This window comes from Rattus rattus, chromosome 2 (assembly GCF_011064425.1).
Source record: "Rattus rattus isolate New Zealand chromosome 2, Rrattus_CSIRO_v1, whole genome shotgun sequence".
Classification (NCBI taxonomy): Eukaryota; Metazoa; Chordata; class Mammalia; order Rodentia; family Muridae; genus Rattus; species Rattus rattus.
In genome coordinates, this window is record NC_046155.1 from 177,946,025 (window position 1) to 177,973,443 (window position 27,419).

The 27,419-nt window shown below is 47.9% G+C and overlaps 1 protein-coding gene across 1 annotated transcript; it reads left to right on the forward strand.

Moving 5' to 3' along the window:
• Nucleotides 1-916: 916 nt before the first annotated feature.
• On the forward strand, nt 917-27,311 carry Prkcg (protein kinase C gamma). The gene is made up of 18 exons (XM_032894549.1): nt 917-1,367; nt 1,728-1,759; nt 2,749-2,831; nt 8,007-8,118; nt 8,278-8,409; nt 9,526-9,682; nt 10,841-10,975; nt 11,276-11,363; nt 11,657-11,686; nt 15,730-15,882; nt 16,632-16,820; nt 19,939-20,030; nt 20,116-20,178; nt 21,058-21,196; nt 24,637-24,717; nt 25,209-25,316; nt 26,007-26,147; nt 26,327-27,311. Exons 1-18 carry the CDS (start codon nt 1,198-1,200, stop codon nt 26,513-26,515), a joined length of 2,094 nt encoding a protein of 697 aa, XP_032750440.1. The 5' UTR covers nt 917-1,197; the 3' UTR covers nt 26,516-27,311.
• The last annotated feature ends 108 nt before the right edge of the window (nt 27,312-27,419 follow it).

Here is a 27,419-nt window from a genome sequence, read left to right on the forward strand (position 1 = left end):
GTTCCAAGGAGACACGGACAAGGGTCGATATTCCTCCAGAGACAGTCATTGGGAGACAAGGAAGGAGAAGAGACCACTAGAGACAGAGTCACAAGGAATGGAGATGAACCCGCAGAAATAAAGAGGGTCACAGGGCCAAAAGGATAAACCCTGAATGGGTCAGAGAGAAAAGGACAGAAGGGACAAGGCGACTATTCAGAGAGAGCACCCCCTTGCGACAGAAAAGGGAGAAATCCAGAAGCAGGGAGTGACGGACGTCGGGAAACGCTGAATTGATAGGCAAAGGTGAACGCAGATTAGGGAAGACCGGGAAAGGCTGGAAGATGAAAACGAAAACATTTCCAGTACACCATGTGGGGTGTGAGGAGAGACGTGAGCAAGAAAAGGAAAGAAGCAGAGAGGGGGAAATGGAGAGAGTAAATAGGAGAGAAGAGAGGAAAAGAGAGACAAGAGAAGGCAGAGAAAGACGAGACACACCCAGAGGGAGGCATGGCACCAAGCCCAGAGGCTGTAAGAGCGATAAAGAGCCCAAAGCATCACGGAGAATGAGACATTAGCCTCCGCGGTCATCAGAAAGTCCTCAGCACTAAAGACAAAGTTTCTTGATTAAAAGAGTAGTATGTCCAGAGACACACAGGTCTACCCCGGATCCTAGATTCTGGCAAGACCCACACAAGCGGCTGAGTCGAGGAGGAAGATGGGTGTGGGAGCCAAGATAACAGACTGGAATGTATTTGGGAGAAAGGGGGTGGACAAGGCTTGGAGGACGTCCCCTCCTTGCATAGAGCCTGCAGAATGGGAGTGTGCACGTGGAGAGGAGGGAGGGGCAACTGTCCGGGATTCTTGGGGGCGGGGGGGGCGCCTTTAAACTGAAACCCCGCCCCTTGGTCGTCATGGCAACGCCTACCCCCACCCCCGACTTCTACATTTCAGCAGGTGCGGATAGCGGAGCTCCCGCCGCCGCCCGTGCCTGCGGCTCCTAGATGCCCCAGTCTTCTACTGCTCTGACCCCACCCGCTTTCTCCCCGCTCGGTACAGCCGGTGCCGGGGGGTGCTGCTTTCTGCCCTGCGCTGCGCACCGTTAGGTGCCCTGCCCCTGTCCTTCCGATCTCAGAGTCTGCGGAGTGCCCCTATCGCCGTCCACCTGTTTCCTCAGAAAAAAGGCCAGCTCGTGATCCCTGCTGCGTTCCTGGGGCCATGGCGGGTCTGGGTCCTGGCGGGGGCGACTCAGAAGGGGGACCCCGACCCCTGTTTTGCAGAAAGGGGGCGCTGAGGCAGAAGGTGGTCCACGAGGTGAAGAGCCACAAGTTCACCGCTCGTTTCTTCAAGCAGCCAACCTTCTGCAGTCACTGTACCGACTTCATCTGGTGAGGGAAGCGGGCTGGGAGAGAGGGTTGGAGAATGGAGAAGGAGGGGACTTGGGAACAGTCATGTCACACTGGCCCCCAAGCGATTGAACAGAGAGGGGCTGCAGCTCCCACTCCTCGGCTTGACGACGGGGGAGGGGGTGGAAGCCTGGGTTCCTGGATCTGAGGGAGGAGGGGCCAGGAGCTGGATTATAGAGTCCAAGGGAAAAGGAGCTGGAACTAGAAATTTGGGGTTCTCTGAGAAGGCAACTGGGACTCGGACATCTAGGTGAGATTGGGAAACTGCAGACCTATGTCTTGCAAGGTGGGATGGCCCGGGTACCCCTCTTTGCACTGACCTTAGATCCTTGACTCTTCCAGGGGCATTGGAAAGCAGGGCCTGCAATGTCAAGGTAAGAGCTGGGACCTGGACTCCTGGGACCCCTGAGGGTGGAGGCTGGGGCCTCACAGCTGAGGCGGCTGACACACGTGTTCTGTGGTCCCCAGAGAGGCGCGGGGGAGCCCTGGGCGGGGGGTGTGGCAGAGACACAGCCTGTGGTGGGGAGGAAACTCTGATGGCAGGGCCACCGCGGAGGTGGTGCTGGGGCCCCTCCCTCGGCCGGCTCCAGGTGGGGACAGATATTTGGAGAATCTGTTTCCATGGGAACAGGGAGATTTGGAAAAGGGGAGCTGAAGGGGGAAGGGGCTCAGAGATGCAAAGTCAGAGCCCCCCCCAAGACTGCCGTTGTCATGACAACACCATTCATCCTAAAGCAGGGGCAGGCCGGGTGGGGTCACTAATGGGCGGGTGGGGGCCGGGCAAGGGGGGCGAGTCCTAAAACACCAGCTGCTACTTGGCTGAGAACAGAGTGACTCAAGGTGGGAGGCGGGCCGAAGCAGCACCCCCAGACTCACTTCTGTTTAAGTTGCTGCCCTCTGCTGCGCCTAAGGATATTTATGTTGTTTCTCTTCAAAACCTGTCATCTTCTCTCTTTGTTTTCTTCTTTCTCTCTCTCTCTCTCTCTCTCTCTCTCTCTCTCTCTCTCTCTCTCTCTCTCTTTGTTGGGGGGCGGCTGCGCGCGCGCGCGCACACACACACACACACACACACACACACGCACATTGGAGGTTGTGTTACTTTGTGTTTCTCTGTCTCTTTTGTCTTTCTTCAAGTCTGTCTCTTGGGGTTCTGGGTCCTGCTTTCTATGCCTCTGTGTCTGTCTCATATGACTCTTGGTCTGGGTCTCTTCTCTGATTTTCTTCCCATTGAAATCTCCATGTGGGAATTCCTCTGTTTGTGGTTTTCTCTGGGCTGGAATTTCTGACTCTTTTTCATCTGTTGGGGCGGTCTCTCTTGTCTCTCCCTCCCTCTCTGTGTCTCTTGCATTCTTCTTATCTTTAGTCTGCAGCTTTGTGGTTCACCGCCGATGCCACGAATTTGTGACCTTCGAGTGTCCAGGCGCTGGAAAGGGCCCCCAGACGGACGTGAGTGCCCAGACACCTGGTTCTTCCTCCTCAGGCCACGTCCCCGCCCTCACCCCCTCGGCGTCCGTCCCAATTTCTCTTGCTATTTTTAAGGCTGGGAGGGGAGGGGGGCTGGAGAGATATCGAGAGCTAGTCTGGCCCAGATTCCTTGCCCTTGGCCTGAAAAGGGGTACTGACAAGGGGCCTGGGAGAGGCTGGGGACACAGGTGAGGGACAGAAAGGGAAGCAGGGGTAGAAGAGACCAAAAGTTATCATTGGATGGATTAGACTGCCATCCACCGAAGAGGAAATTAAAAAAAATTGGAGGGATAGAGAGAGCGAGAGAGAGGGGGAGAGAGAGCGAGAGAGCAAGAGCGAAAGAGAGAGAGAGAGAGAGAGAGAGATCAATGCCAGTACTGAAATTGTGTTATAGGCAGAGAGAATCTCAGATGCTGGACAGAAATGTAGGAAAAGAGAAACTCAAAGCTGAGTGTCACGGCACAAGCCAATTATCCTAGCACATAAGAGGCGGAGGCAGAAGGATCTGGAATCGAAGGCCAGCTTTGTCTGCATAGATAGTTCTGGGGAAATTTGCGCTACATAAGGCCTATTTTAATCAGGGTGTGTGTGTGAGAAAGGAAGTGGCAGAGATAGAAGATGTTTAGATGTTTAGGGAGACTCAGAGAGACCCCACAGGGAACAGACACTAAGTACTCACACACATGAACGCACTCAGATCCACAACTACCTCACCCTGCCCCTCTCTCCGTATAGCAGGGGTTGATGAGCACAGTCCATTCTGGACACTGATTCCTTTCCCCTCCTTCACTTTAAACCAAGCCTCTGATTCTTCCTTGCAAAATGCATTTGTAACCTAGCAGTGACCAATGGAACTAACTGCCCATGGTAAGGGAGATGCTTTCTTTCTACGGTTGCCGTCAGCAGGATGCAGCTGGCATGAAACAGGGGTGCTTTGAGGAACAGAAATCTAAACTCGGTTTTCCTCATATTGATTTAAATTTGAACATCCACATTGTGGAACCAGATAGCAGGAACCCAGACATTTCCAATCTTATGCTAATGGCTCAGCAGAGATTGTTTCTTCCCAGAATTTGATACAAGAAAAGAAAGAGTTATAAGAATCATAGATAGGGGGGAGATAGCAACCCGGAGGCCGAGGCAGTAGGACTGTGAGTTAGAGGCCAGTGTAAGCTAAATATGGAGACACTGTTTCAAAGAAAAGGCAAGCTGAAAGATCCACCCAGGCTCATGAGGCACCTGCTAACTTGTCTGTTGAAGAAAACAGAATTTGCATATAGGGTGTGAATATATAGAGCACTAATTGAGTACCACTGTGTACCAGCACCGGGATATGCTTATTGCTTGCCTATGCACCTGCTCGCCTCCAACACTATCTGTGTTTTATGAGGTCCTGATTACATACATACTCATCAGCTCTTTTACATCCAGTGTAGGCTTGAATCTGGTTAATTGCTCATAAGATTAGATTGGTTGCTGCTGTTTCTGCTTCACCTCTTCTTCTTCTTCTTCTTCTTCTTCTTCTTCTTCTTCTTCTTCTTCTTCTTCTTCTTCTTCTTCTTCTTCTTCTTCTTCTTCTTCTTCTTCTTCCTCTTCTTCTTCTTCTTCTTCCCTTCTCCTTCTCCTCCTCCTTCTTCTCCTTCCTCCTCCTCCTCCTTCTCCTTCCTCCTCCTCCTTCTTCCTTCCTTCCTTTCCTCCTCCTCCTCCTTCTCCTCCTCCTCCCATCCGAGCACAGACTCTTGAACAGACACATGATGTAAAACCAGTCCTCTCTAAATGAGGAATTATCTCTTGCAATGTTTCGTTTTTCTCTTTCATTAAAATTTTTTTTTCTTTTCTTTTTTTTCGGAGCTGGGGACCGAACCCAGGGCCTTGCGCTTGCTAGGCAAGCGCTCTACCACTGAGCTAAATCCCCAACCCCTCATTAAATTTTTTAAATATATTTAAAAGTCTTCTCCATTCTTTGAGAGAGATCAAAAGGTTTCTTTTTCCCCTTTCTTTCAAAGGTCTTGTTTTTGCTGTTTTGTTTGAGACAGTGCCTCATTATATAGCCAGAGATGGCCAGGAACTCACTTTATAGAGCAGGCTGCCCTCAGATTCCCCACTGTACAGATGACTTAGCCTCCCAAATGCTGAGATGTCAGGTATTTGCCATCAGGGCTGGCTTAATTATTTGCAGTTCATCTTAGGTTCTGGGCTGTAAACTGAGGTGAGAATTATACCTCCTTATGGGGTCATTTCCCAGTTTCAGTTGACTCAAGCACTTGGGATGGTATCTGGAACATAGCAAGTAAAATATTGAGTTGTTGAGTGGCTCAGATGGTAAAGGCATTTGTTGCCAAGGCTGATAACCTGAATTCCTTCCCTGGGATCCACATTTTGGAAGAAGAGAATGAACTTGTCCAAGTTATCCTCTAACCCCCACATGTGTACACACACACACACACACACACACACACACACACACACACACACACAAATAGGAAACTAGAATCTGGAAAAGTGGCTCAGAAGTTAATAGTATTTGTTGCTCTTGCAAAGGACGCAGGTTCAATTCCAAGTATCCACATGGTGGCTCATGATCATCCAGTTCCAGGGGACCAAATGCCTTCTTCTGACCCCTGTGAGCACAAGGAATATATACATGGTGCACATATATACACAGAGGCAAAATACTCATTCATGTAAAATAATCTAAAAAAAAAGTTAAAACTAGAAATTTCACTAAAATAAGTAAAATCACAAGAATGTCTTAATTTTTCTATCTTTAGGACACTTCTTTCAGAGTCAGCTAAATCTGAGGCTGGACTGTAGTTCAGGTGGCAGAGTACTGGGTCCCAAGCCTAGCACTGTGTAAACTGGTGAGGGTGGTGGACACCTGAAATCTCAGTGGTTGAGGTTGGGAGATCAGGACTTCAAGGGCACCCTGAGCTATACAGTAAGTTCCCAAGCCAGCCTCTAAAAAGGAAGAAGAGAGGAAAAAATGCAGGAGAGGAAGGGAGGAAGGAAATCATTTTCTAAGAACCAGGCCTTACCTTGTAGGGTGGAGGAGTGTGGGTGTGGAAGGTACTGGTCGATGGCCTAAATTCCTGCATAATCGGACCCTGGACACTTAATGTTGCTTCAAGACATAGAGCAAATGTTTATTTCCATTTTACAGAGAAGGACGCTGAGGCTCAAAACTGGGAGATGAATTGGCTCAAAAGTCACACATCTGGGAAGTGACCTGGCTCTTATTTGACTCATCAAGGCTAGCAATAAACCCTGTCCTAATGACCATAGCACCAATAACCACTGTCAGACTAGCAGCAGTGGGCCTGGCATGGCCCACATACTGAGTTCTGCTGTGAGTCTCCCCCTAATCTGGTCAGGCCCTCTGGTGCCTGCTGTAGCTGATTCTTGTCTCAGTCGGAGCCAGAGAAGGCAGGCTGCAGGGAGACAGGGAATGGAGGACTTGGGGCTAAGGATAGCCCATAGGTCCTCAGAGAGCAACTTAGAGGAGGAGGTATGCAGGTGGAAAGGGCCCTGGGAAATCTTCTTACACTCTCACAAAATGCCTCTTTGTTAGTGAGTCCTACCCCAACCACACCTTCATGAGCCTCCAGCTTCACGTTTTCCTTCTGTTTCTTCCTCCTTTTCTCCTTTCACTTCTTCCTCCCATTCCACTCCTCTCCCCCTCACTTCTCTTTCCTTTCCTTTTCTCCCTCCAGCTCCTCCTCATCCCTTTCCTCCTCTCCCTCCCCCTCTTCTTGTCTTCTCCGTCTCTCTCCTTTCTATCTTCCTTGTCCCCGTCTCTCTTTTCCCCCCTACTTCTTTTGTTTCTTTCCACGCCCTTCTTTTATTTTTATATTTTTGAATTTTTATTTAACTTTATTTATATGAGTACACTGTTGCTGTCTTCAGACACAGGAGAAGAGGGCATCAGATTCTATTACAGATGGTTGTGAGCCACCATGTGGTTGCTGGGAATTGAACTCAGGACCTCTGGAAGAGCAGTCAGTGCTCTTAACCACTGAGCCAGCTCTCCAGCCTCCCCACCCCCACCCTACTCCGTATGTCTTTTTGAAGTTCTGAGATCAAACCCAGAGCTTCATGTATACCAGACAACTGTATCACCGAGTGACACTCCCAGCCCCTTTAAGTTTTTTTAGACAGGGTGTCACTAAGTTACCCAAGCTGGCTTTGAACTCACCGTTGCTTGAATTCTGAAGCCTTGAATTTCTGATCTACTTGCCTCAGAAGAGCTGGAATGACAGACTGGCACCACCAAGCTTCCCTACCCCTGTTTCATTCTTCTCCAAAACAGATACAGTCATCTGTCTTATCATGCTATTTATGATTTACTATTCTATCCCCTTCCATTAGAAAGAAAGCTGACAGGTGACAGGAGTTTCTGTTATTGTTCTGTTTTTTGAAATAGGGTTTATGAACTTACCCCGAAGCCAATGGATGATGACCTTGAACTCCTGATGCTCCTGCATGCACCGCCACATTGTGGGGTGTTGGGAATCAGAAGATTCTTTGAAAGCTAGAAAGGCATTCTGTAGAGCTACGTCTCCAGGCCCTCCATGTGACAGAGTTCTAATTGTATTTATCCAGTGCTGGCCTTGTCACACAACAAGGTCTCAGGGAATGTGTGTAGACTGAAAGGAGTGAGATAGAAAGCTGACAGAGAGCAAGGCCACAGGAAGAAAAACACTAAAGGGCCTCTCTCTAGCCGGGGACATTTCTCTCTTGGTAGTACTATGCCACACATGGTGGTCCATGCCTACCGTCTCAGTTAGAGACAGGAGGATCGGGAGCTCAAAGTCATCCTTCACTACATTTTGAGTTTGAAGCCAGCCTGGGCTAAACAAGACCCTGTCTCATAAGTCTAAAAATAAAAACGAAGTTCCAAGGCTGGAGAGACTGCTCAGCATCGAGAACACTTGCTTCTCATCCAGAGGACCTTAGTTTAGTTACCAACACCCATGCCGAGAAGTTGGCACTTTCGGTAACTCCAGGAAGTTACTGGAGCTGATGCCTCCAGTTCCAGGGGGATCTTTTGGCCTCTGCTTGCACCTGTAATAATAAACGTTTCAAAAGTCACCTCTCTCGGGGTGTTAGGTTCCTTCCCCCAGCGTCTACATCCCTAAATGAATCTTCTCTGCTCCCTAGGACCCTCGCAACAAGCACAAGTTCCGTCTGCACAGCTACAGCAGTCCCACCTTCTGCGACCACTGTGGTTCCCTCCTCTACGGGCTGGTGCACCAGGGCATGAAATGTTCCTGTGAGTGTGCCCCGCAGGATGTCTGCTGCCCCAGCCCAGATCAGGCGCTAGAGGGCGCTCTCCTTCAACCACAGTGCAATGTCTGAGGTTGAGGAGAGATTTAAAGTGGGGTTGGTGAGGGCCTGGGCCTGAATGCTATCCCCAGTTTTGCTCCGCCAGGTTGCGAAATGAATGTGCACCGACGCTGTGTGCGCAGCGTGCCCTCCCTTTGCGGCGTGGACCACACAGAGCGCCGTGGACGTCTGCAACTGGAAATCCGGGCTCCCACATCAGATGAGATCCATATTACTGGTGAGGCCGTGCCTCCTCACTAACCACGCCCCAACCTGGAACTGAGGTTGATTGAACTCACCCAGGGTGTTCCATACCAGGGACCAGGATGCAAACCCCCTACAGACCACAGCCTACATCCCCTGACTCCATCCCCACTCTGGTGTCTGGGTTCCAACTATTCATTCCCTTTCTAGCAGAAGACCTGCCGTTGGCCTTAGTCTTTCAGACATGATCTCATATAATAGCCCAGGCTGCCCTCAAACTAGATATGTAGCAGAGGCTGGTCTCGAATTTGTGGCCTGCCTGCCTCTACTTCCCAAATGCTGGGCTTCTAGACATGCTAAGCCCCGCCCCCCCAATTCCAGTCCCCCAGTACTGGAGGTTGAACCTTGGAATCATCATGCATATTAATCATTCTACCATTGACCTCCACCACCACTCTAGATTTCCAATTAGTGGTCATTGAGAGGGTGGGATGAGAGGCAAGATCTGATTTACCCAAGAGAGTCAGACTCCAGACTCCTGAGTCCTAGTGGCAGAAATGATACTGAGTCTAATTTCTGGGCACATATTCATGCAGCAGGCTATATGCCCTGGATATAGGTAGTAGAAAGATGCGTCACAGAGAAAGGAGACTGACCTTGAATTCTTTTTTAAAATTTATTTTTATATCTATTTGTTTTTTTCTGTGTGATTATGGGTGAACATCATGTGTGTAATTCGTGCCTGTAACGGCCAAAAAATAGGGTATCAGTTCCCTTGGAACTGGAGCTGTAAATGGTTGTGAATCACTATGTAGGTGCTGGGAATCAAACTCAGGCATTTGAAAAATAAGTGCTCTTAATGGCTGAACCATCTCTTCAGCCCCTTATTATTATTTTAAACATTTATCAATCTATTTGTGTGCATGTATGTGCACGAGCTCTTCTGTTTCACAGTGAGTGTATGAAGGTCAGACAGACAACTGGCAGGGAAGACATTTTTCTCATACCATGTCAAATCATCAGAACACCTTTACCGGTTGAACCATCTTGCTGACTGTGATCCCCTATTCTTGACTACTGGCTGTGGGAATGCTGGGAGCTATTTCTTGGGTCTCTAACTCAAGCCACCCTTCCCTGCCTTCTGTTTCAGTGGGCGAGGCCCGGAACCTCATTCCTATGGACCCCAATGGCCTGTCTGATCCCTATGTGAAACTGAAGCTCATCCCGGACCCTCGGAACCTGACAAAACAGAAGACAAAGACCGTGAAAGCCACACTGAATCCCGTGTGGAACGAGACCTTCGTGTTGTGAGCTCTGGGGCTGTGATGAGAGAAAGAGAAGGATCTGCGGGTTCTAGTAGTACACAAGCCCAGGGTGCTGGGGGGCAGGGGCGTGTTAGGATGGAAGACATCTCTAATAAGAGGCTGGAGAAGGTGGGAGACAGGAAAGGGATGATTGAGAGAGGGAGCCGCCGAGAGATGGGTCTCTGGGTATTAACTTCCCTTCAGTGTGCTTGGCTTGTGAGAATGAGATCAGAGGTCATGCAGAGGACTAGAAAGACAGGACTCTCAAGAAGTAGACAGAGCAGTTGGAGAGGTGACTCAGTACTTTAAAATGAGTGCTACTCTTGAAGGGGACTTGGGATCCCAATACCTACAAGGCATGGCCACATGTAACTCCAGTTGCAAAGGACCCAATGCCCTCTTCTGGCCTTTACAGGCATCAGACACACATGTGGTATACAAGCATGTGCAGGCAAAATGATCCTATATGTACAAAATATTTAAATTGCTAAGGAAGCACACTGAGATTGAGAGAGCAAGCTGACGGACAAGTAGATATTTAGATAGATGCTCAGAATGAGTAAGGAGAACAGAAAAGAAAAAAAAGGAGGTCCTGAGAAGAGTCCAGAGGAAGAAAAGGGAAAAGGGAGTAGAGTAGCCCAGGAAGAGAAGGACAGAGGGGCAGGCAGACAGAGGCAATTATATAGGGAGAGAAAAGCAACAAGAGGCTGAGCATTGTTGTGCATGCCCAACTTGGGGCAGCAACTTGGGGACTGAGACAAGTTCAAAGCTAGCCCAGACTACACAGAGAGACTCTATCTCAGATAAACAAACGAGCCAAAGAAAAAAGGAAGGAGGGAATGAGAAGAGAAGGAAGGAGTGAAAGAGGAGGGGAGAAGGGGCAGGTGGTAGGGGAGTGATAAGTACAAAGAGAAAAGCCAGGACAGGAACACTTGCACTCAGAGTAGAAAGAAAAAAGAACCAGGAGACAGGGAGAAGGGGACAAGAATTTGGGAGGAATGGAGGGGCTTGTGATGCTTATATTTATAATCTGTGACTACCCAATTTGCCATAGTGGGGAGCCTTTCTGGGGGTCAGAGGTGGGAAAACCTCCACTGCTTGGGGTGAGGAAGTGGGAGGCCATGACTTCGGCTCCTCACTCTGTTCCTACCCTTCCCACAGCAACCTGAAGCCGGGGGATGTGGAGCGCCGGCTCAGTGTGGAGGTGTGGGATTGGGATAGGACATCCCGAAATGACTTCATGGGTGCCATGTCCTTTGGTGTCTCAGAGCTACTCAAGGCTCCTGTGGATGGATGGTGAGGAGCCAGTCTGGGCTGGTGTGTCACCTTCTCCCTCCATATGTGGTCTCTCTTAGGCCACCATCTTTCCCCCTTTTACCTTCCAACATAGCTTCCCCCTTTCTCTTCTTCCTTCTCCACTTCCTCTTCTCTCCTCCCCCGCTTTTCCTCTCTCTTCTTATCTCACACTCTTTCTCTCTTTCCATCTCTGTGTCGGTCTTTCTGTGTCACTTACCTCCCTTTGGATGTCTTTGCCTCTCCCATGGGTGCCCTGCTTCTCCCATCCCTGCCCGGCCCTGGTCTCCGTCTGTATGTCAGGTACAAGTTACTGAACCAGGAGGAGGGCGAGTATTACAATGTACCGGTGGCCGATGCTGACAACTGCAGCCTCCTCCAGAAGTTTGAGGTACCCTGACTGACTGACTGGCTTCCCCCAGGGGAGCCCAGCCCAGCCTCCCCAACTTCAGAGCTGGCTTTTGCCCTCTATCCCTGGTAAACCACTGGTACTGGGACTACAATTCCCAGAAGACTCCAGGACTCCCTCCTCAACTCTTAGGGGTCTAGGCCACAGGGTCTCATGGGAATTGTAGTTTTCCATCCCCATAGCTTTGGGGTGTTAAGGGCCCGTGTGGGGCCTTTGCTGTAGGGCGATTATCAACCTTTCAAGGGGTCCTGACTGTGGCTTTTCTTTTCCCCCAGGCCTGTAATTACCCCTTGGAATTGTATGAGGTGAGTATCATTTAGATATCTTTGGATGTATCTTCCCAATTCCTACCTTCAATTCTGAACACATCTGTTGAACACTTACTTTGTGTTTGTTGAATAAAGTCAGTGACCGTTTGAGACAGGGCCATCTTCATAGGTATCTGAGCTCAATTACAGGTACATCACGGAACCTCAAAGGCCTGGAGGAGGCATTATTCTACCCTCTAGTGTAGACAATGAAGGCCTCTCTCTGAATTGCCCCTTGAGCTTTGCTGTCTTTTTGTAGACGGGACACTGTTGTCTCCATTCACACTCCCTCACTGAACACTATTTCCTGAAGCCTGGTGCCCACATAGAATCAGGCCATTCCCTGGGGCTCTTCTCTAATGAAGGAGGCAGCCTGAGACATCAGAACAGGAATGTGTTTGATGGTGGAAATAGCTTCAGGCACCAGGGAGTCAGCATAGCCCGAGAGTCAGGGCAACTTCCTAGAGAGTGCAGAAGGAAGGAAGGAGGGAAGAACACAAGAAGAGGAGGGAGGGAGGCAGTAAATAGCCCTCCTTTGCTGTTTCAAAAATAGTACATCTCTGTGTACAAGGCAAGGATCTAGTCATGGGGGATCTCTATGCAACTGAGAACAAGACGAAACAGTCCCTCCTTCTTGCAACCCATGATGTAAGACATGCTCTAAAATAAATGCAGGCCAGCAATCCCAGCTACTCTGAAGGCTGAAGCAGGGAGAGCACAAGTTCATGGCTTGCCATCTACAGAGTGAGTTCAACAGTAGCCTGAGCCATAGAATGAGTTCAAGGATGGCTTGGGCAACTTAGTGAGGCCCTATCTGAAAATGAAAAGTAAAAGGGAATGGGTGTGTGTGTGTGTGCGTGTGCGTGTGCGTGTGCGTGTGCGTGTGTGTGTGTGTGTGTGTGTGTGTGTGTGTGTGTGTGTGTGTGTGTGTCTGAAGTTATAACTTAGAAGTTGGGTTGTTTTTTAGAATCCCCCAGTGAGGGGCGAGGGGTAAAGCACCTGCCTAGAACCCATGAAACTTCAGACTCAATCTTCTTTTTATTAAAAACAAGCAAATGCATGACATCTTAGGAAGTCCTAGGCAATAAGAAAAACAATGAGCATTGAGTAGTGTTGGGAATTCTTTTGGTAATACTGCAATCTTCTTTGAGAAGCACTGGGAATTCTGCTGATAATAATGTGAGCTTGGGGTAAGAAGGCTTCCCTGAGAAAGGAACTGTTGGGTAAAAGTCTAAATGAAGCAAGACAGTGAGTGAAGAGTCCCCAGAGAAGGGCCTTGCAGCAGACGGTGGACAGTGTGAACCTCTGAGGTAGGAGCCAGGCAGGAGAGCTGGGAGCAACAAAGGCAGTAAAGTTAGACCAAGGGCAGTCGGGAGTGGAGGGGCGTGGTGGCCTCGGAGAGGATGTCCTATCATCTCTCAGGAGGATGTTGGTTTTTTAAGTCAAGCAAGAAGGGAGGGTTCTGTGCTGAGCTGGGTTGCACATAAGATGATTTGGAGGTTAAGCTGTGGGCACGGTGGCCCATGTCTTTAATGTCAACGTTCCGAAGACAGAGACAAGTGGGTCTCTGTGAATTTGAGGGCTATCTGGTCTACAGAGAAAGTTCCGGGCCACCCAAGGCTACACAATATGACTATATAAAAACAAAGGGGGGGTATCATATAGCCCAGGCTAGCCTCAACTCACTATGTAGCTGAGGCTGACCTTAAACTTCTGACCTTCCCACTTCCTTCTCCCTAGTGCTGGGGTCACAGCGTGTATCACCATACCCAGTGTGTAACTGCTTAGTCAATGAGTACCAAAGATTGTATATGACTGTGTGGTGTTGTCCACAGCTGTTTCCATGATCAGTAAGCAACCATTAGTATTACCACTGCAGACCATTGTGTGACAGACTCTAGGCTGGGCGTGGTGGCGTAGAACAGTAGTAGAATACACAAGAATGCTTGATAGCCTGGGCATGGTGGTCCAGACCTGTAGTCCCAGTACTGAGATAGGCTGAGGCAGAAGGATTGATATGGCTACTGTTGGCTACATAATGAGTTCCTGAGCTCAATGTAGATGGCTACATTGTAGACAAGGTTATGAAGGTTTGGTGGCTGGGTCCCACATCCAGAAGGTCAGACTACTTTTCTTCACAAAAACACACCCTATAATAAAACCTTCTTGAAGCCAAGTTGGATGGCTTGTATCTGTAATACTAGCACTTGGTAAGGAGAGGCAGGCAGATCAGGGTCTCAAGGTCATCCTCAGCTACATGAAATGGCAAATTTGAGGCTGGTCTTGGCTACAGGAGATCTTGTCACAAGAAAAGCAAAAACTCTGACTTTCTGTTTCTTCCTGTCTTTCTGTATTCCTCCCATCCGTTCATCCATCCATCACCCATCCATCTGTTTACATATTCATCTATCATCTATCTCACATATGTATCTGCACATATTCATGTACATATTCATGTACAGATACAGATGCGTTTTTTTTTCCCTTGAAGCACAGCTCTGCTCCAGGCTTAAAGAGCAAACAGGCTCCTCTGTACGATCTCAAAGGGAGTAAGCAGGCGGTCATAGGGACAGAGAGATGCTAATTATTCAGTGCCACACAGGGGCCTCAAGAGGAGACTCTGACCCTGATAAAACCATCAGGAGACACCTGTGAAGGAGATACTTGATTCTAGTCTAACGAGGGGTCAGGGATTTAGCTCAGTGGTAGAGCGCTTGCCTAGCAAGTGCAGGCCCTGGGTTCAGTCCTCAGCTCCAAAAATAACAAAAGAAAAAGAAAGAAAGAAAGAAAGAAAGAAAGAAAGAAAGAAAGAAAGAAAGAAAGAAAGAAAGGAAGGAAGGAAGGAAGGAAGGAAGGAAGGAAGGAAGGAAGGAAGGAAGGAAGGAAGGAGGTTTGAGAAACAGTTTGCAGGAGGTGGCACAGGGCAGGCTTCAAGATGGCTCAGGGTCACCTCTCAAGGCCTTGTGGGGAGATAGAGAACCAAGTGAATGAGGCCAGGGTCTGAATCATGGAAGGAGAGGCGTAGAGGGAAGAGGGACACTCAGGACCCATCAGAGCCTGCTTTTGAAGCTGTAGGGAATAAAATCGTAATACACAGAAGCTGTTAGAGCCTTTGAAAGCAAAGGGAAGACATGACCTGATTTATTTATTTTTAAATTGGTCCTTCTGCCTGCAGAGCAGAGAACATATTAGAAAGGATGGCAGTGGGTATAGAGGGACTCGTGTGGCAGCTGTCACAGTTCAGTCATGGGACCCCACCCCCTCAACCCCTCAGGGAAAGATCGAGAGGACTCCAGCATTTGATTACTCAGTGTGGTCCCCAAACCAACAGCAGGCCGTGTCAACTTGAATCTTGTTTCAAGTCCATGTTCTGAGGCCCCCACCTCCAGAAAACCTGGGAATGAGAGCCCACTGGTTTTTGTTGTTGTTGTTGTTGTTTGTTTTTTCTGATCCTGCAAGGAGTTCTGGTTTAGAGGCTGATAGGTGAAAATGTATAGACCAGAATTCCTACCCTTTCAATAATGCCTCATGCTCTCCATTCCATTATTCTTTCCCTTTCCTAGTTTCTTACCCTGTCTGTCTTCATTCTCCTCCCTCCTTCCCTTCTTCCCTTCTTCTCTCTCTCTCTCTCTGTCTCTCTCTGTCTCTCTCTGTCTCTCTCTGTCTCTCTCTGTGTCTCTGTCTCTGTCTCTGTCTCTGTCTCTGTCTCTCTCTCTCTCTCTCTCTCTCTCTCTCTCTCTCTCTCTCTCTCTCTCCCTCTCTCCCCGAAGACAAGGTCTTCCTGTATAGCCCATACTGATCTTATACTCTCCATCCTCCTGCCTCAGGCTGGGGTTACAGGTGAGCCTAACCAGAGCTAAGTATAGAATGAAGACAATGCCATTTTTTCTCTATTCTGTCTCTGTTGGTTCTTTTCATTTTTGGGTGCTGTGCCTCTTAGGATAAAACATCTCTAGATTCTAACTATCTCTGGATCTCTCCTCTCTCTCTCTCTCTCTCTCTCTCTCTCTCTCTCTCTCTCTCTCTCTCTCTCCTCACAGAGAGTGCGGATGGGCCCCTCTTCCTCTCCCATTCCTTCTCCATCCCCCAGTCCCACGGACTCCAAGAGATGCTTCTTCGGTGCCAGTCCAGGACGCCTGCATATCTCTGACTTCAGCTTCCTCATGGTTCTAGGGAAAGGCAGTTTTGGGAAGGTCAGATTCCTGGGATTCTTGGGGCGGGGGGAAGGTCTGCAGAGAGGTTGGATTTCTATTCCTTAGGGAAGAAGTTTGGGTGGGTAACTCAACTGAGGGCCCCTGCATCCCTAAATGGAGTTAGGTTAAGCTGGAGTATCTGGAGATTTCTGCTATAAATGTCTCAATGCCAGGCTGGCAAGATGGCTCAACAGGTAAGAGCACTTACCAGCAAGAGATAAAGGCATTCTCCACCAAACCAGAGTACCTGAGTTTGATCCCTGGGACCCTTGTAGTGAAATGATAGAACTGACTCCCCCAGGTTTTTACTGACTTTGACATACACCCTTCGCCATAATAAATAATCGTAATAAAATTACATATGCCAATAGTAATTTTCTTGAGGAAAGTAGATGCAACTTCAGAACAGCCAGAGGAGAACTCTGATTCTGTTTTCTGTTTGAAGAGTAGTGTAGGGTCCTGTTGCAACAAGTTTCTCAAATGGACCCGTCTTTCTTTCTTTCTTTCTTTCTTTCTTTCTTTCTTTCTTTCTTTCTTTCTTTCTTTCTATTTTTAAAAAAGATTTATTTATTTATTATATATAAGTACACTGTAGCTGTCTTCAGACACACCAGAAAAGGGCATGAGATCCCATTACAGATGGTTGTGAGCCACCATGTGGTTCCTGGGATTTGAACTCAGGACCTCAGGAAGAGCAATCAGTGCTCTTAACCACTGAGCCATCTCTCCTTTCAAACCTCTGTCTGCAGGTGATGCTGGCAGAGCGCAGAGGCTCTGATGAACTCTATGCCATCAAGATACTGAAAAAAGACGTCATTGTCCAGGATGATGATGTAGACTGCACCCTCGTGGAGAAGCGTGTGCTGGCATTGGGAGGCCGAGGTCCTGGAGGCCGGCCACACTTTCTCACACAACTTCACTCCACCTTTCAGACTCCGGTGAGGAAGGAGGGTTGGGGGTCATACTTTAGAAGGCTGAGATCAGGGTGTGGTCAGTGCTGAGAGATGACCTAGAGGGTAAGAGTGCTAGCCTCAGAATCTTTTATAAATTTATTTTTTAAGATTTTATTTTATTGTATGAGTACACTGTAGCTGCCTTCAGACACACTAGAAGAGGGCATCAGATCTCATTACAGATGGTTGTGAGCCACAATGTGGTTGCTGGGATTTGAACTCAGGACCTCAGGAAGAGCAGTCGGTGCTCTTAACCACTGAGCCATCTCTCCAGCCCCCTAGCCTCAGAATCTTAAGGGCCAGAGTTTGAATCCCAGTCCTTGCATAAGAAGCCAGACTTGGCTATGTGTTCTGTCCCTCGCACTGGGGTTCAGAGATGAGTGGGTCCCAAGAGCTCTCTGGATAACCAGCCTTGTCATTTTGATGAGCATCCAGTACAGTGAAAGACCCTGGTCAAGGCAATAAGAGAGCACCATATGGGATGCTTGGGCTCACACAGACTCACACTCCATATGCAGCATGCAACCACACACATGTACACATATGCACACACATATACAATCACAAATAAATTATTAAAATAAATGAATAAGGCTGAGGGTGATGGTACATGCTTTTAATCCCAGCACTCAGGAGTCAGAGGCAGGCGGTTCCTTCTGAGTTGGAAGCCAACCTGCTGGGGTTGGGGATTTAGCTCAGTGGTAGAGAGCTTGCCTAGCAAGCACAAGGCCCTGGGTTCGGTCCCCAGCTCCGAAAAAAAAAAAAAAAAAAAAAAAGAAGCCAACCTGCTCTACAGAGCAAGTTCCAGGTCAGCCAGAGCTATATAGTGAGGCCCTGTCTCAATAAAACAAAACAAAACGAATGAGTGATGTATAGAGATGGCTGGGTAGTAAAAAGAACATACTGTTCTTGCAGAGGATCTGTGTTTGTTTCTCTGGCACCCATGTGCTGTGGCTCTTATAATTCTAGCTCTAGAGGATTTAACGCTCTGGTCTCTGAGGATACCTGTACTCATATGCACATATAAGTCCCCCGCACATACATAATTCAAAACCATTTTAAATTTAAGTTTAAAAATGAATGAATGGGGCCATACAGGTGGGATCCGGTGTGGTGGGGATGCAGGTGCCGTTTGGGGGCACAGCCAGAATACGGGATCTGAGTGGGTATGGTCAGAACCTTTGCGATTCCCACGAGATCATTTTCCAATGGCTGTAGCTAGTGTTCTGCGGTTTTGAGTCTAATGACTTAGATGTAAATCTTTTTGTTTTTTGTTTTTGAGGACAAGCCTGTTTGCCCCATGCTGAGGATCAAAGCCAGGGCTTTGTGCCTTTGTGTAAGCTAGGCAAGCATTCTCCAACCAAACTCTATCCCCAGCTCTTAGGGATGTCTTCTAATTGGACACAGCAAGAATGACTGGGCTTCCAGGGTGATCTCATCCCTTCTGGAGTCTGACTGAAGGATGAGTCATAAAAGAGTGTTTCCCTGAGACTGAGGGGTTGTACAAGAATTTAGAATCCTCAGGACTTGGAGAGGATTCACTTTCCTTGCTTCTGAGCAAAAACCAAGTAGTGGCACATATTTGTCATCCTGGCCCTTGGGAGGCAGAGGCAGGAGCATTGCGGTGAGCCTGAGCTTAGCCTGGCCCACAGAGTGCATGACTGTAATAACAATCAGAGCGAGAGAGATGCCTTAGTGCACAAGAACACCCAAGGACCTGAGTTTGAATCCCCATCACCCATGTAAAAGGCCAGATCTGGCTTCATGAATACCCACAGCACTGGCATGGTGGAGGTGGGGATGGAACAGTGTCATGGGGTCTTTATTGAGGGTCACCTTAACTCTGGGTTCACTAACAGGCTCTGTATCAAGGAAATAAGGCAGAATGAGAGAAATGGGCGTTCTATGCCTTCTGACCCCACACATGCACATATAACACATACGTGCAAATACCATCTACAATTCACCCGCTTAAAAGAAAACAAGCAAACCAAGTGAAGCCTGACTACCTTTGGCTCCAGACAGTGAGAAGTGTGTGTGTGTGTGTGTGTGTGTGTGTGTGTGTGTGTGTGTGTGTGTGTAAGAGAGAGAGACAGAGAGATAGAGTCACAAGATGTAACTTGAGATTTAATGCTCTTGGATTTCAGTCAAGTTCTGTAAACTGCTTAGAAAACTAACTAAGGGGGTGGGGGATTTAGCTCAGTGGTAGAGCGCTTGCTAGAGCGCAAGGCCCTGGGTTCGGTCCTCAGCTACGGGAAAACAAAAAAAGAAAAAGAAAAAACTAACTAGAGTAACAAAAATAAGGCAGAGGATATTCTGAGGTTCCAGGATTAGAATCTTGGACCCTTCCTATATACTTGTCCAATTCCTTTGGGTTACTGGCTGAGTGGACCAGGAGGTCTCCAAGTCTGTCCCCAATGGGCAGGAGGAAACAGCTGTTCATAAATGGCTATGGTAGAAAGATCTGTAATCCCAGCACTTGCACGGTAAAGGAAAGAGGACCAAGAGTTCAAGGTTATCGTCAGTTACACAGTGGGTTTAAAGTGTGGGCTACATGAGTCTCTCTCTCTCTCTCTCTCTCTCTCTCTCTCTCTCTCTCTCTCTCTCTCTCTCTCTCTCTCTCAAAGCTTGGCACTAGAGAGATGACCCAACAGTTAAAGACAGTATTGCTCTTGCAGAGGATCCAGGTTCAGTTCCCATTATCCATGTAGTGGCTTGTAATGATCTGAGTCTTCAGTCCAGGGCATCCAACGCTCTCTTCTCACCTTCAAAGGCACCAGGCACAATATACATACGTGTCAGGGATGTTAGCCGCACAACCTTTAATCCTAGCATTTAGGAAGCAGAGGCAGGCATTTGAGGCCAGCCTGGTCTACAGAGATAGTTCCAGGACAGCCAGAGCTACACTTAGAAATCCAGTCTCAAAAGAAAAGAAAAGAAACGAAAAGAAAAGAAAAGAGGAGAGGAGAGGAGAGGAGAGGAGAGGAAAGGAGAGGAAAGGAGAGGAAAGGAGAGAAAAGAAAGGAAAAGAAAAGAAAAGAAAAGCGGTTCTGTTCAGGTGTGGGTGTGTCCCTGCCACTAAGCCATACCCACTCCTCCTTAGGACCGCCTGTATTTTGTGATGGAGTACGTCACTGGGGGCGATTTAATGTACCACATTCAGCAACTGGGCAAGTTTAAGGAGCCCCACGCAGCGTAAGTACCAGCAATGGTGAAGGGAGGGGGAGGTGGGAGAAGTGATCCTGTTATTGACCTTCTAACTTGCCACGTGCTCCTCCAGATTCTATGCCGCGGAAATCGCCATAGGCCTCTTCTTCCTTCACAACCAGGGCATCATCTACAGGTCAGTAGCCCCAACAGTTTCTGGAGAGGGAAATAGGTCCCTGCAGGGGATGGGATTCCAACACACAGCTCCGGATTGTTGAACGCTAGTTGCCTTGGGTTTTGTTTCCTATTGCTGTGTGAAAGTACACTATAAGGGGGCTCGAAGGATGGCTTCAGCAAGGCTGGATGCTGCAGAGGACTGAAGTTTGGTTCCCAACACCCATACCAGGTTGCTCACAACTGCCTGTAACTCCAACTTCAGGAGATATGACATCCATGTTTACACCCCACCCCAGGCACCTGGACACACACACAGACACACACACAGACACATCTACTTTTTGAACCAAAAAACGAAACAAAACAACAACAAAACAGTCAAAGGGAGGAAGCATTTGGCGTGGCTCACAGTTTCTACCATTGAATCAAAGTAAAATATACATGAAGCAGCTACTTACATCCACAGTTAAGAACAGAGAACATGCCCTGCAGTGGTGGCTTATACCTTTAATCCCAGGACTCGGGAGTCAGAAGCCGGCAGATCTCTGAGTTAGAAGATGCCAGCTTGGTCTACAGAGCAAGTTACAGAACAGCCAGGGCTACACAGAGAAACCCTGCCTCAAAACAAATAAGGAGCAGAGAACAATGGATTAATTCATGAAGCTAGTGCTCAGATTACATAGTCTATCAGCTTTCTTACCTGGGGAGTGGTACCACCCACAGTAGACTAGGTCTACCTACATCAACTAAAGTAATGAAAAAAGTCCTCAACAAACTTACCCACAGGCCAACCTGATCCAGACATTCGCTCATTGAGACCCTCTTCCTGGGAGATTTTATCCAGGTGACATTGAAAGCTAACCATCATACTCTCCTTCCTCATACACGCATCCTCCAGGGACCTCAAGTTGGATAATGTGATGCTGGATGCTGAAGGACACATCAAGATCACAGACTTCGGCATGTGTAAAGAGAATGTCTTCCCTGGGTCCACAACCCGCACCTTCTGCGGGACCCCAGACTACATAGCACCTGAGGTAACTCAACCTGATGCTCTGTGGGCATCTCTCAGTGGGTGCAATTGTCTAATAGTCATAGTAGACAAGGCTTGTCCTTAATTTGTGGGTGTCTTACCAGCTCCCACCCATGGTAGTCTCCACCTGTGCCCTGAGCGGGGAGACTGATATGCTGAGCACTTGAAGTCAAGGGACTGGTCACACCATGATAAGAGAAGAAAGCAGTGAACTTACACGTGTGTTTAGTGCCCAGCTCACACACTCCATACTATTCATACCCGTCCTGCTTCCCTACCTAAGGAATGGTGCCACTCACAGTGGGTTAGATCTGCCTACCTCAAATGGGTAAAGCAAGCAGGACCTGAGGATGAATAGTGTACATGAGTATGATTGGCTCGGAGGAGTGTGAGTAGAACACACACTATTCCAAAGTGGAGAAGGTGGAGACTATTTCTAGTGCGTTTTGAGTGGGCAGGCCTGAGAACACTATGCCTACTGTGAGGCTTTGTGTCTTCTGTATGCTGGTTGGGCGGGGCTTACCCTTTAGTACAGAATTGAATGGCAGCTCATTGATAAACAGTACATGTAGTTTTGTTGTCGATTTTTTTTAAAAAAAAATCTTTACATGTGTGTGTGTGTGTGAGTAGTAGTAGTAGTAGTAGTAGTAGTAGTAGTAGTAGTATTACTAGTACTACTACTACTACTATGTATGTATGTATGTATGTATGTATGTATATGTATGTATATGTATGTACGTGCATGTTTTCATGTATGGGGGCACATTTGCGCCTGCATGTGGAGGCCCAGGGTTATGTTAGGAATCCTGTACCACTCTTCCATTTTATTCATTGAGGTAAATTCTCTCAGTCAAACCTAGAGCTTGATGATATGCTAATCTCCCTAGCTAGCTTGTGCTAAGGATCTTCTGCGTCCTCTTTCTGTTTCTAAGACAGGGTATCATGTATTCCAGGCTGGCTTCAAACTCACTGTGTAAGTGAGGATGACCTTGGATTTACGGTCCCTCCGCCTGTATCTCCCTAGTGCTGGAACAACAGCTGGTGTTCGTCAGTACCACCTGGCTTTATGTGTTACTGGGGTTCAGATCCAGATGTTCATGTATCCTGGGGGAAAGAAACACTTTACTAAGCTGCACCCCAAGCCTATGCACCTCATACTTTTTTCCCCTAATAGTGGGAGCTGAACACTTACCCATGATTCTATAGTATTAATAGATCTTCCTCCTGACACTCTGAGAGGGCATGGTCAGAACCTTGAACTTCCCAGAGGAGCAAAAGACTGACCCTTGGATATTTTCTTTCCTTCCCCCCCTTCTCTCTGTTCTTTCTTTCTTACCTTTTTCTTGTTTATTTGTTTGTTTTGTTTTTCGAGACAGGGCTTCTCTCCATAATAACCCTAGCTGTCCTAGAACTTACTATGTAGACCAGGCTTGCCTCAAACCCATAGAGATCTGCCTGCCTCTGCCTTGAGAGTGCTGGGATTAAAGGCAGGCACCTCCACTGCCTGACTAATCCTTGGATATTTTCAGTGGTGTTAAGAAGCCGGAGCTAATATTCTAAAGGTTCATGCTGTAGCTGTGTAGTATGCTCACACTGGCTTTGTTAATCTGTGGAGGCCATTGTACAGTGTGAAGGTGCTGTCTCTTGATCTTGACCATAGATCAGTGCTAGGACCCAAGTAATCAGTGTCACTGGTTGAAAACTCTTCCTGGAAATTTGAACTCACTGCCACAAGGTAGAAAAACACACACATACAATTAATCCTGACTCTGACCCTGACTCTGAGGCGAGACTTCTCCAAGCTTAAAAATCTCTTCTCTCAGCCAGGTGTGGCGGCACATACCTTAGTCCCAGCACCTTAGGAGCCAGAGGGAGGCGGATCTTTGTAAGTAGGAGGCCAGCCTGGTCTACAAAGACAGTCCAGGATAGCCAGGGTTCCGTTACACAGAATCTCCTGTCTCACTCTTTGTTAGGCTGAACTGGGAGGATCTCCAGTTTGGGTGAGGGCAACTGGAGATATCTAGTGAGACCCTGTCTTGGGGAGAAAAACAGAAAATAAGAGGAATGAGAAAATAATTGAATCAGGTATGGTGGCTCGCTCTTGTAATCCTAACATACAAGAGATGGGAGCAGGAGGATCAGAAGTTCAAGGTCATCCTTATCTACGTGGAAAGCCAACCTGGGTTCATGAGGTCTTGTCTCAAGAAATGTTTCTCTGGTCTTTGAAATTCATCCCAGGGTCAGCCAGATGGCTCTGTGGGTAATGTAGCTACTGCTAAGACTGATTGATCACTTGGGTTTTATCTCAGGAACGCACATACTGGAGGCAGACAACTGGCTCCTGAAAGTCTTTACTTCCACACAGAAGCCATGGCATGCATATATTTTTCTCAGTAAATTAATAAAAATGAGATTTAGTTAGGCCTCGTGATGCATGCCTTTAATCTCAGCACTAGGGAGGCAGAAGAAAGTGGATCTTTGTGAGTTTGAGGCCAGCCTGGACAGGTAGTGCTGTTATGTTACACGGAAATCATGTCTCACCCTCCCCCACACACATTTAAAAAAAAAAAGAAAGAAAAGAAAAAAGAAAAAGATTTAGCTCGGGGTTGGGGATTTAGCTCAGTGGTAGAGCGCTTGCCTAGCAAGCGCAAGGCCCTGGGTTCGGTCCCCAGCTCCAGGAAAAAGGAAAAAGAAAAAAAAAAAAAAGATTTAGCTCTATTTGCTTAGCATTCAAACAGAAGGTGTGGTTACCCAAATATTCTACATGGGTAGTACTTATGACTTGATCCTTAGATAGGCTTTAAAATATTAAATTATTAAAATTATTATTATTTTGTGTATTCATGGGCACATATGTTGCAGCATATATGTGGAGGTCAGAGAAAAAATTTGTGGAGTTTAATTTCTTTCCTCTTTTAAAAAAAACATTGTGCGTGTGTGTGTGTGTGTGTGTGTGTGTGTGTGTGTGTGTGTACATGTCACAGCTTGCATATTGAGGTCAAAGAACAATTTTAGGGAGTTAGTTTTCTCTTCCCACTATGTGAGTCCTAGGAATTGAATTCCAGTCATGGGGTTTTGTGTGTCAAGGGGCTTTTTACCTGCTCTCATTTTGCCAGCCCTTCCATGGACTTTATATATTGCCAGGTAAGGAAGCTTGTAAGTATATAACCATTGTTTCCTGGATTTTCCAAATGGTGGAGCTCTTGCTAAAATAGTCAGAGTGGAAAGTTCTTGAAGTGAGTCAGGATCCAGAGAGAGAGGCCATAGGAATCCTGCAACCTTAGAGAACAAACATCTGTATTCCTAGCACTGGGGAGGTGGAGACAGGAGATTAAAGAGTTCAGGGTCATCCTCCGACACATAGTTAGTTCAAAGCTAGCCTGAACCACGTGAGACTCTGTCTCCAGAAAATATCACACACTCTGCTTTCTCTTCCTCTTTTAGATCATTGCCTATCAGCCCTACGGGAAGTCTGTCGACTGGTGGTCCTTTGGAGTCCTGCTGTATGAGATGTTGGCAGGACAGGTAAGGCAGAATATGGAATGTTGGCTTAACTAATGGCCACACAGTGTCGGGTGTCCCTTTTTATGTGGCATTATTCTAGAAGGAACAGGATGGCAAGGTTTAAGAAAACGTGCTGATCCATCAGGAAGCTGGGGTAGCACGGCGCTGTCCGCGGTCCTGAAACATTGTTTTAACCGCGATGGTTAGTGAGAACAGTTTCCAGTCTTTCCTGCACCCCCCTTCCCCCCATTAGATGACATATTGCCAGTGACTTACATAGCAGAAGACAACTGGGCAGTATAGTGATGCACAGAACTAGGGCATGTACGATAAGGAATTAGAGATGAAAATGGAATAGTTTTCTTGCTTTTATCTGAGGCAGTTGGCCGTAGGGGTGGGGTGGGAGGATGCATTATCAGGATGCTTTTGTTTGAAGTGGGTATTGAAGGGATGCAGGCTTGGAAAAGGCAGCCTCACATGTCTCTGACTTGATTCTGCCTCCTTTTTAAAAGCCACCCTTTGATGGGGAAGATGAGGAGGAGCTGTTTCAAGCCATCATGGAACAAACTGTCACCTATCCCAAGTCACTTTCCCGGGAAGCTGTGGCCATCTGCAAGGGGGTGAGAGCCCAAACTCCCAGCTTTTTCCGACCCACAACCCATATACCTCGGTGGCTGTCTCTTTTAGAAAAAGGATCCTGTCACTCAAACCTTTCTACAGGCATTTCCTGCAAGAGTAATTTTCAACAATATTTTGCTACCTTGATGTCATCCCAGACCAAGGGTGGCATCCCTCTGTCTCACTCTGACCCACAGCAGGAAATGTCAAAAGGGCAAAGTGTCTTTCTAGAGTTGGGTAGATCAGATTACCCCTAATCCCCATGACATATTTTTCATGGGTCTTGATGAGTCATCCAAACTGTAAGCCTCAGTTTCTTCTTCCTTGGGTGATGCAGAAGAAAGTTCATGGCCCACAGGAGATCCTCCACCTCTCCCCATCTCTCCCTCTCTTCTTCCTCCTCTTTTGGATTTTTCCTATGTCTCCAATTTCCTCCTCTCTAACCCTTATACCACCACATTTGATTTTTAAAAGCATTTTACATTGAATTTTTAGTCTACTGATTTGTGTATGTGTGCACACACACATACATCATAATACAAGATGTTCAGAGGACAGTGTTAGGAGTAATTTTTTTTCCCCTTCCAACATGTAGGTCCTAGGAATCAAACTCAGGCCATCTATCAGACACGGTGGCAAGTGCCTTTACTCACTGAGCTATCTAACAGGCCCTCTTTGTGTGCTTTCCACAGTTCCTGACCAAGCACCCAGGAAAGCGCCTGGGCTCAGGGCCAGATGGGGAACCCACCATCCGGGCTCATGGCTTTTTCCGTTGGATCGACTGGGAGAGGTTGGAGAGACTGGAAATTGCGCCTCCTTTTAGACCACGTCCGGTCAGTTGCTCTCCCAATTTCTGTCCCTGGAAGTTGGGTGGGACTCCCAAGCTTGTATGTGGAGGTGGGGTGGGGGGAATCCTTCTGCAGAGATGCTCCTAAAGGGGTAAACAGAGATCACAGGGATGTGCATAGATTCTGATTATCAGGGCTTAATTTTCCATTTGCTCGTATCACAGTGTGGCCGCAGCGGCGAAAACTTTGACAAGTTCTTCACACGGGCAGCGCCAGCCTTGACCCCGCCAGACCGCTTGGTCCTAGCCAGCATCGACCAAGCTGATTTCCAGGGCTTTACTTATGTGAACCCGGACTTCGTGCACCCAGATGCCCGCAGCCCCACAAGCCCTGTGCCTGTGCCCGTCATGTAATCTCATCTGCTGCCGCTAGGTGTCCCCAGTGCTCCCTCCGCCAAGTTGGCTGTAACTCCCATCCACCCCCACCCCCGCCTCTAGTCCGAATTTTAGGTCTCTTAAACCGCCCAACCTTCTGGCCTCTTTCACGCGCCCCAATGGGTTCTAGACGCTGTTCCCCAGCATTGCTGGCATTTTAAACTTCAAACAGTTTCTAGAGCCTTTCTGTGTTCTAGATTCGTTGTGCTGAGCCCTGGTTTTTCCCCACCCCCAACATCTGGATGCTGTTCCAACTCTTCCCAGAAACCCCACTCCGTGTGGGGTTCTAGACTCTATCTTGGTAGTTTTATGCCTTCTCTCCCTAGACCACGTTGGGGGAAATAGTCTCATGAGATTGCCTGCTCCAGACTAAGATTCCAGATCAGCTCTCTGCATCCTTCAAGGCCCCTCCTACCTCCACTTCAGTTGTAGAATTAAGTGGGAGGCTGGGCTCCGTGTTCCAGGCCACCTCCCTTCCATGTTCTGGGGATTCCTGGCATGCACGGAGGATTCTCTCCCCGACTTTTCTCAGTCAGCTTTTGTTCTAGATTTGTTCCAGAACCCCTCACTGCTCACCTGCCCCGTGCATGGCTCCAGCCTTGGTCCCAATCACACACACACACACACACACACACACACACACACACACACACACACCTTGTCCTCCGCAGTGCCTGCCACTTTCTGGGACTTTCTCATCCCCCACGCCCTTCCTTTATCCTCTCCCACCCAGACACAGCTGCTGGAGAATAAATTTGGGATGCTGATGCTAAAATGTTTGGATGTTTTCTCGTAAAGTTTGGGGGATGAAGTGGGTGCGGAGGTGGGCTGGCTGTACATAGAAACAAACATGGGGGGTAGTGGAGAGAGGATGCGCAGACCT

Excerpts from the sequence above, each read along its gene's own strand:
- Prkcg (XM_032894549.1), top strand. The coding sequence starts at position 1,198 with ATGGCGGGTCTGGGTCCTGGCGGGGGCGACTCAGAAGGGGGACCCCGA. Across the intron at positions 2,832-8,006 it reads GAAAGGGCCCCCAGACGGAC|GACCCTCGCAACAAGCACAA; the intron begins GTGAGTGCCCAG and ends TCTGCTCCCTAG. Across the intron at positions 8,119-8,277 it reads CCAGGGCATGAAATGTTCCT|GTTGCGAAATGAATGTGCAC; the intron begins GTGAGTGTGCCC and ends TTGCTCCGCCAG.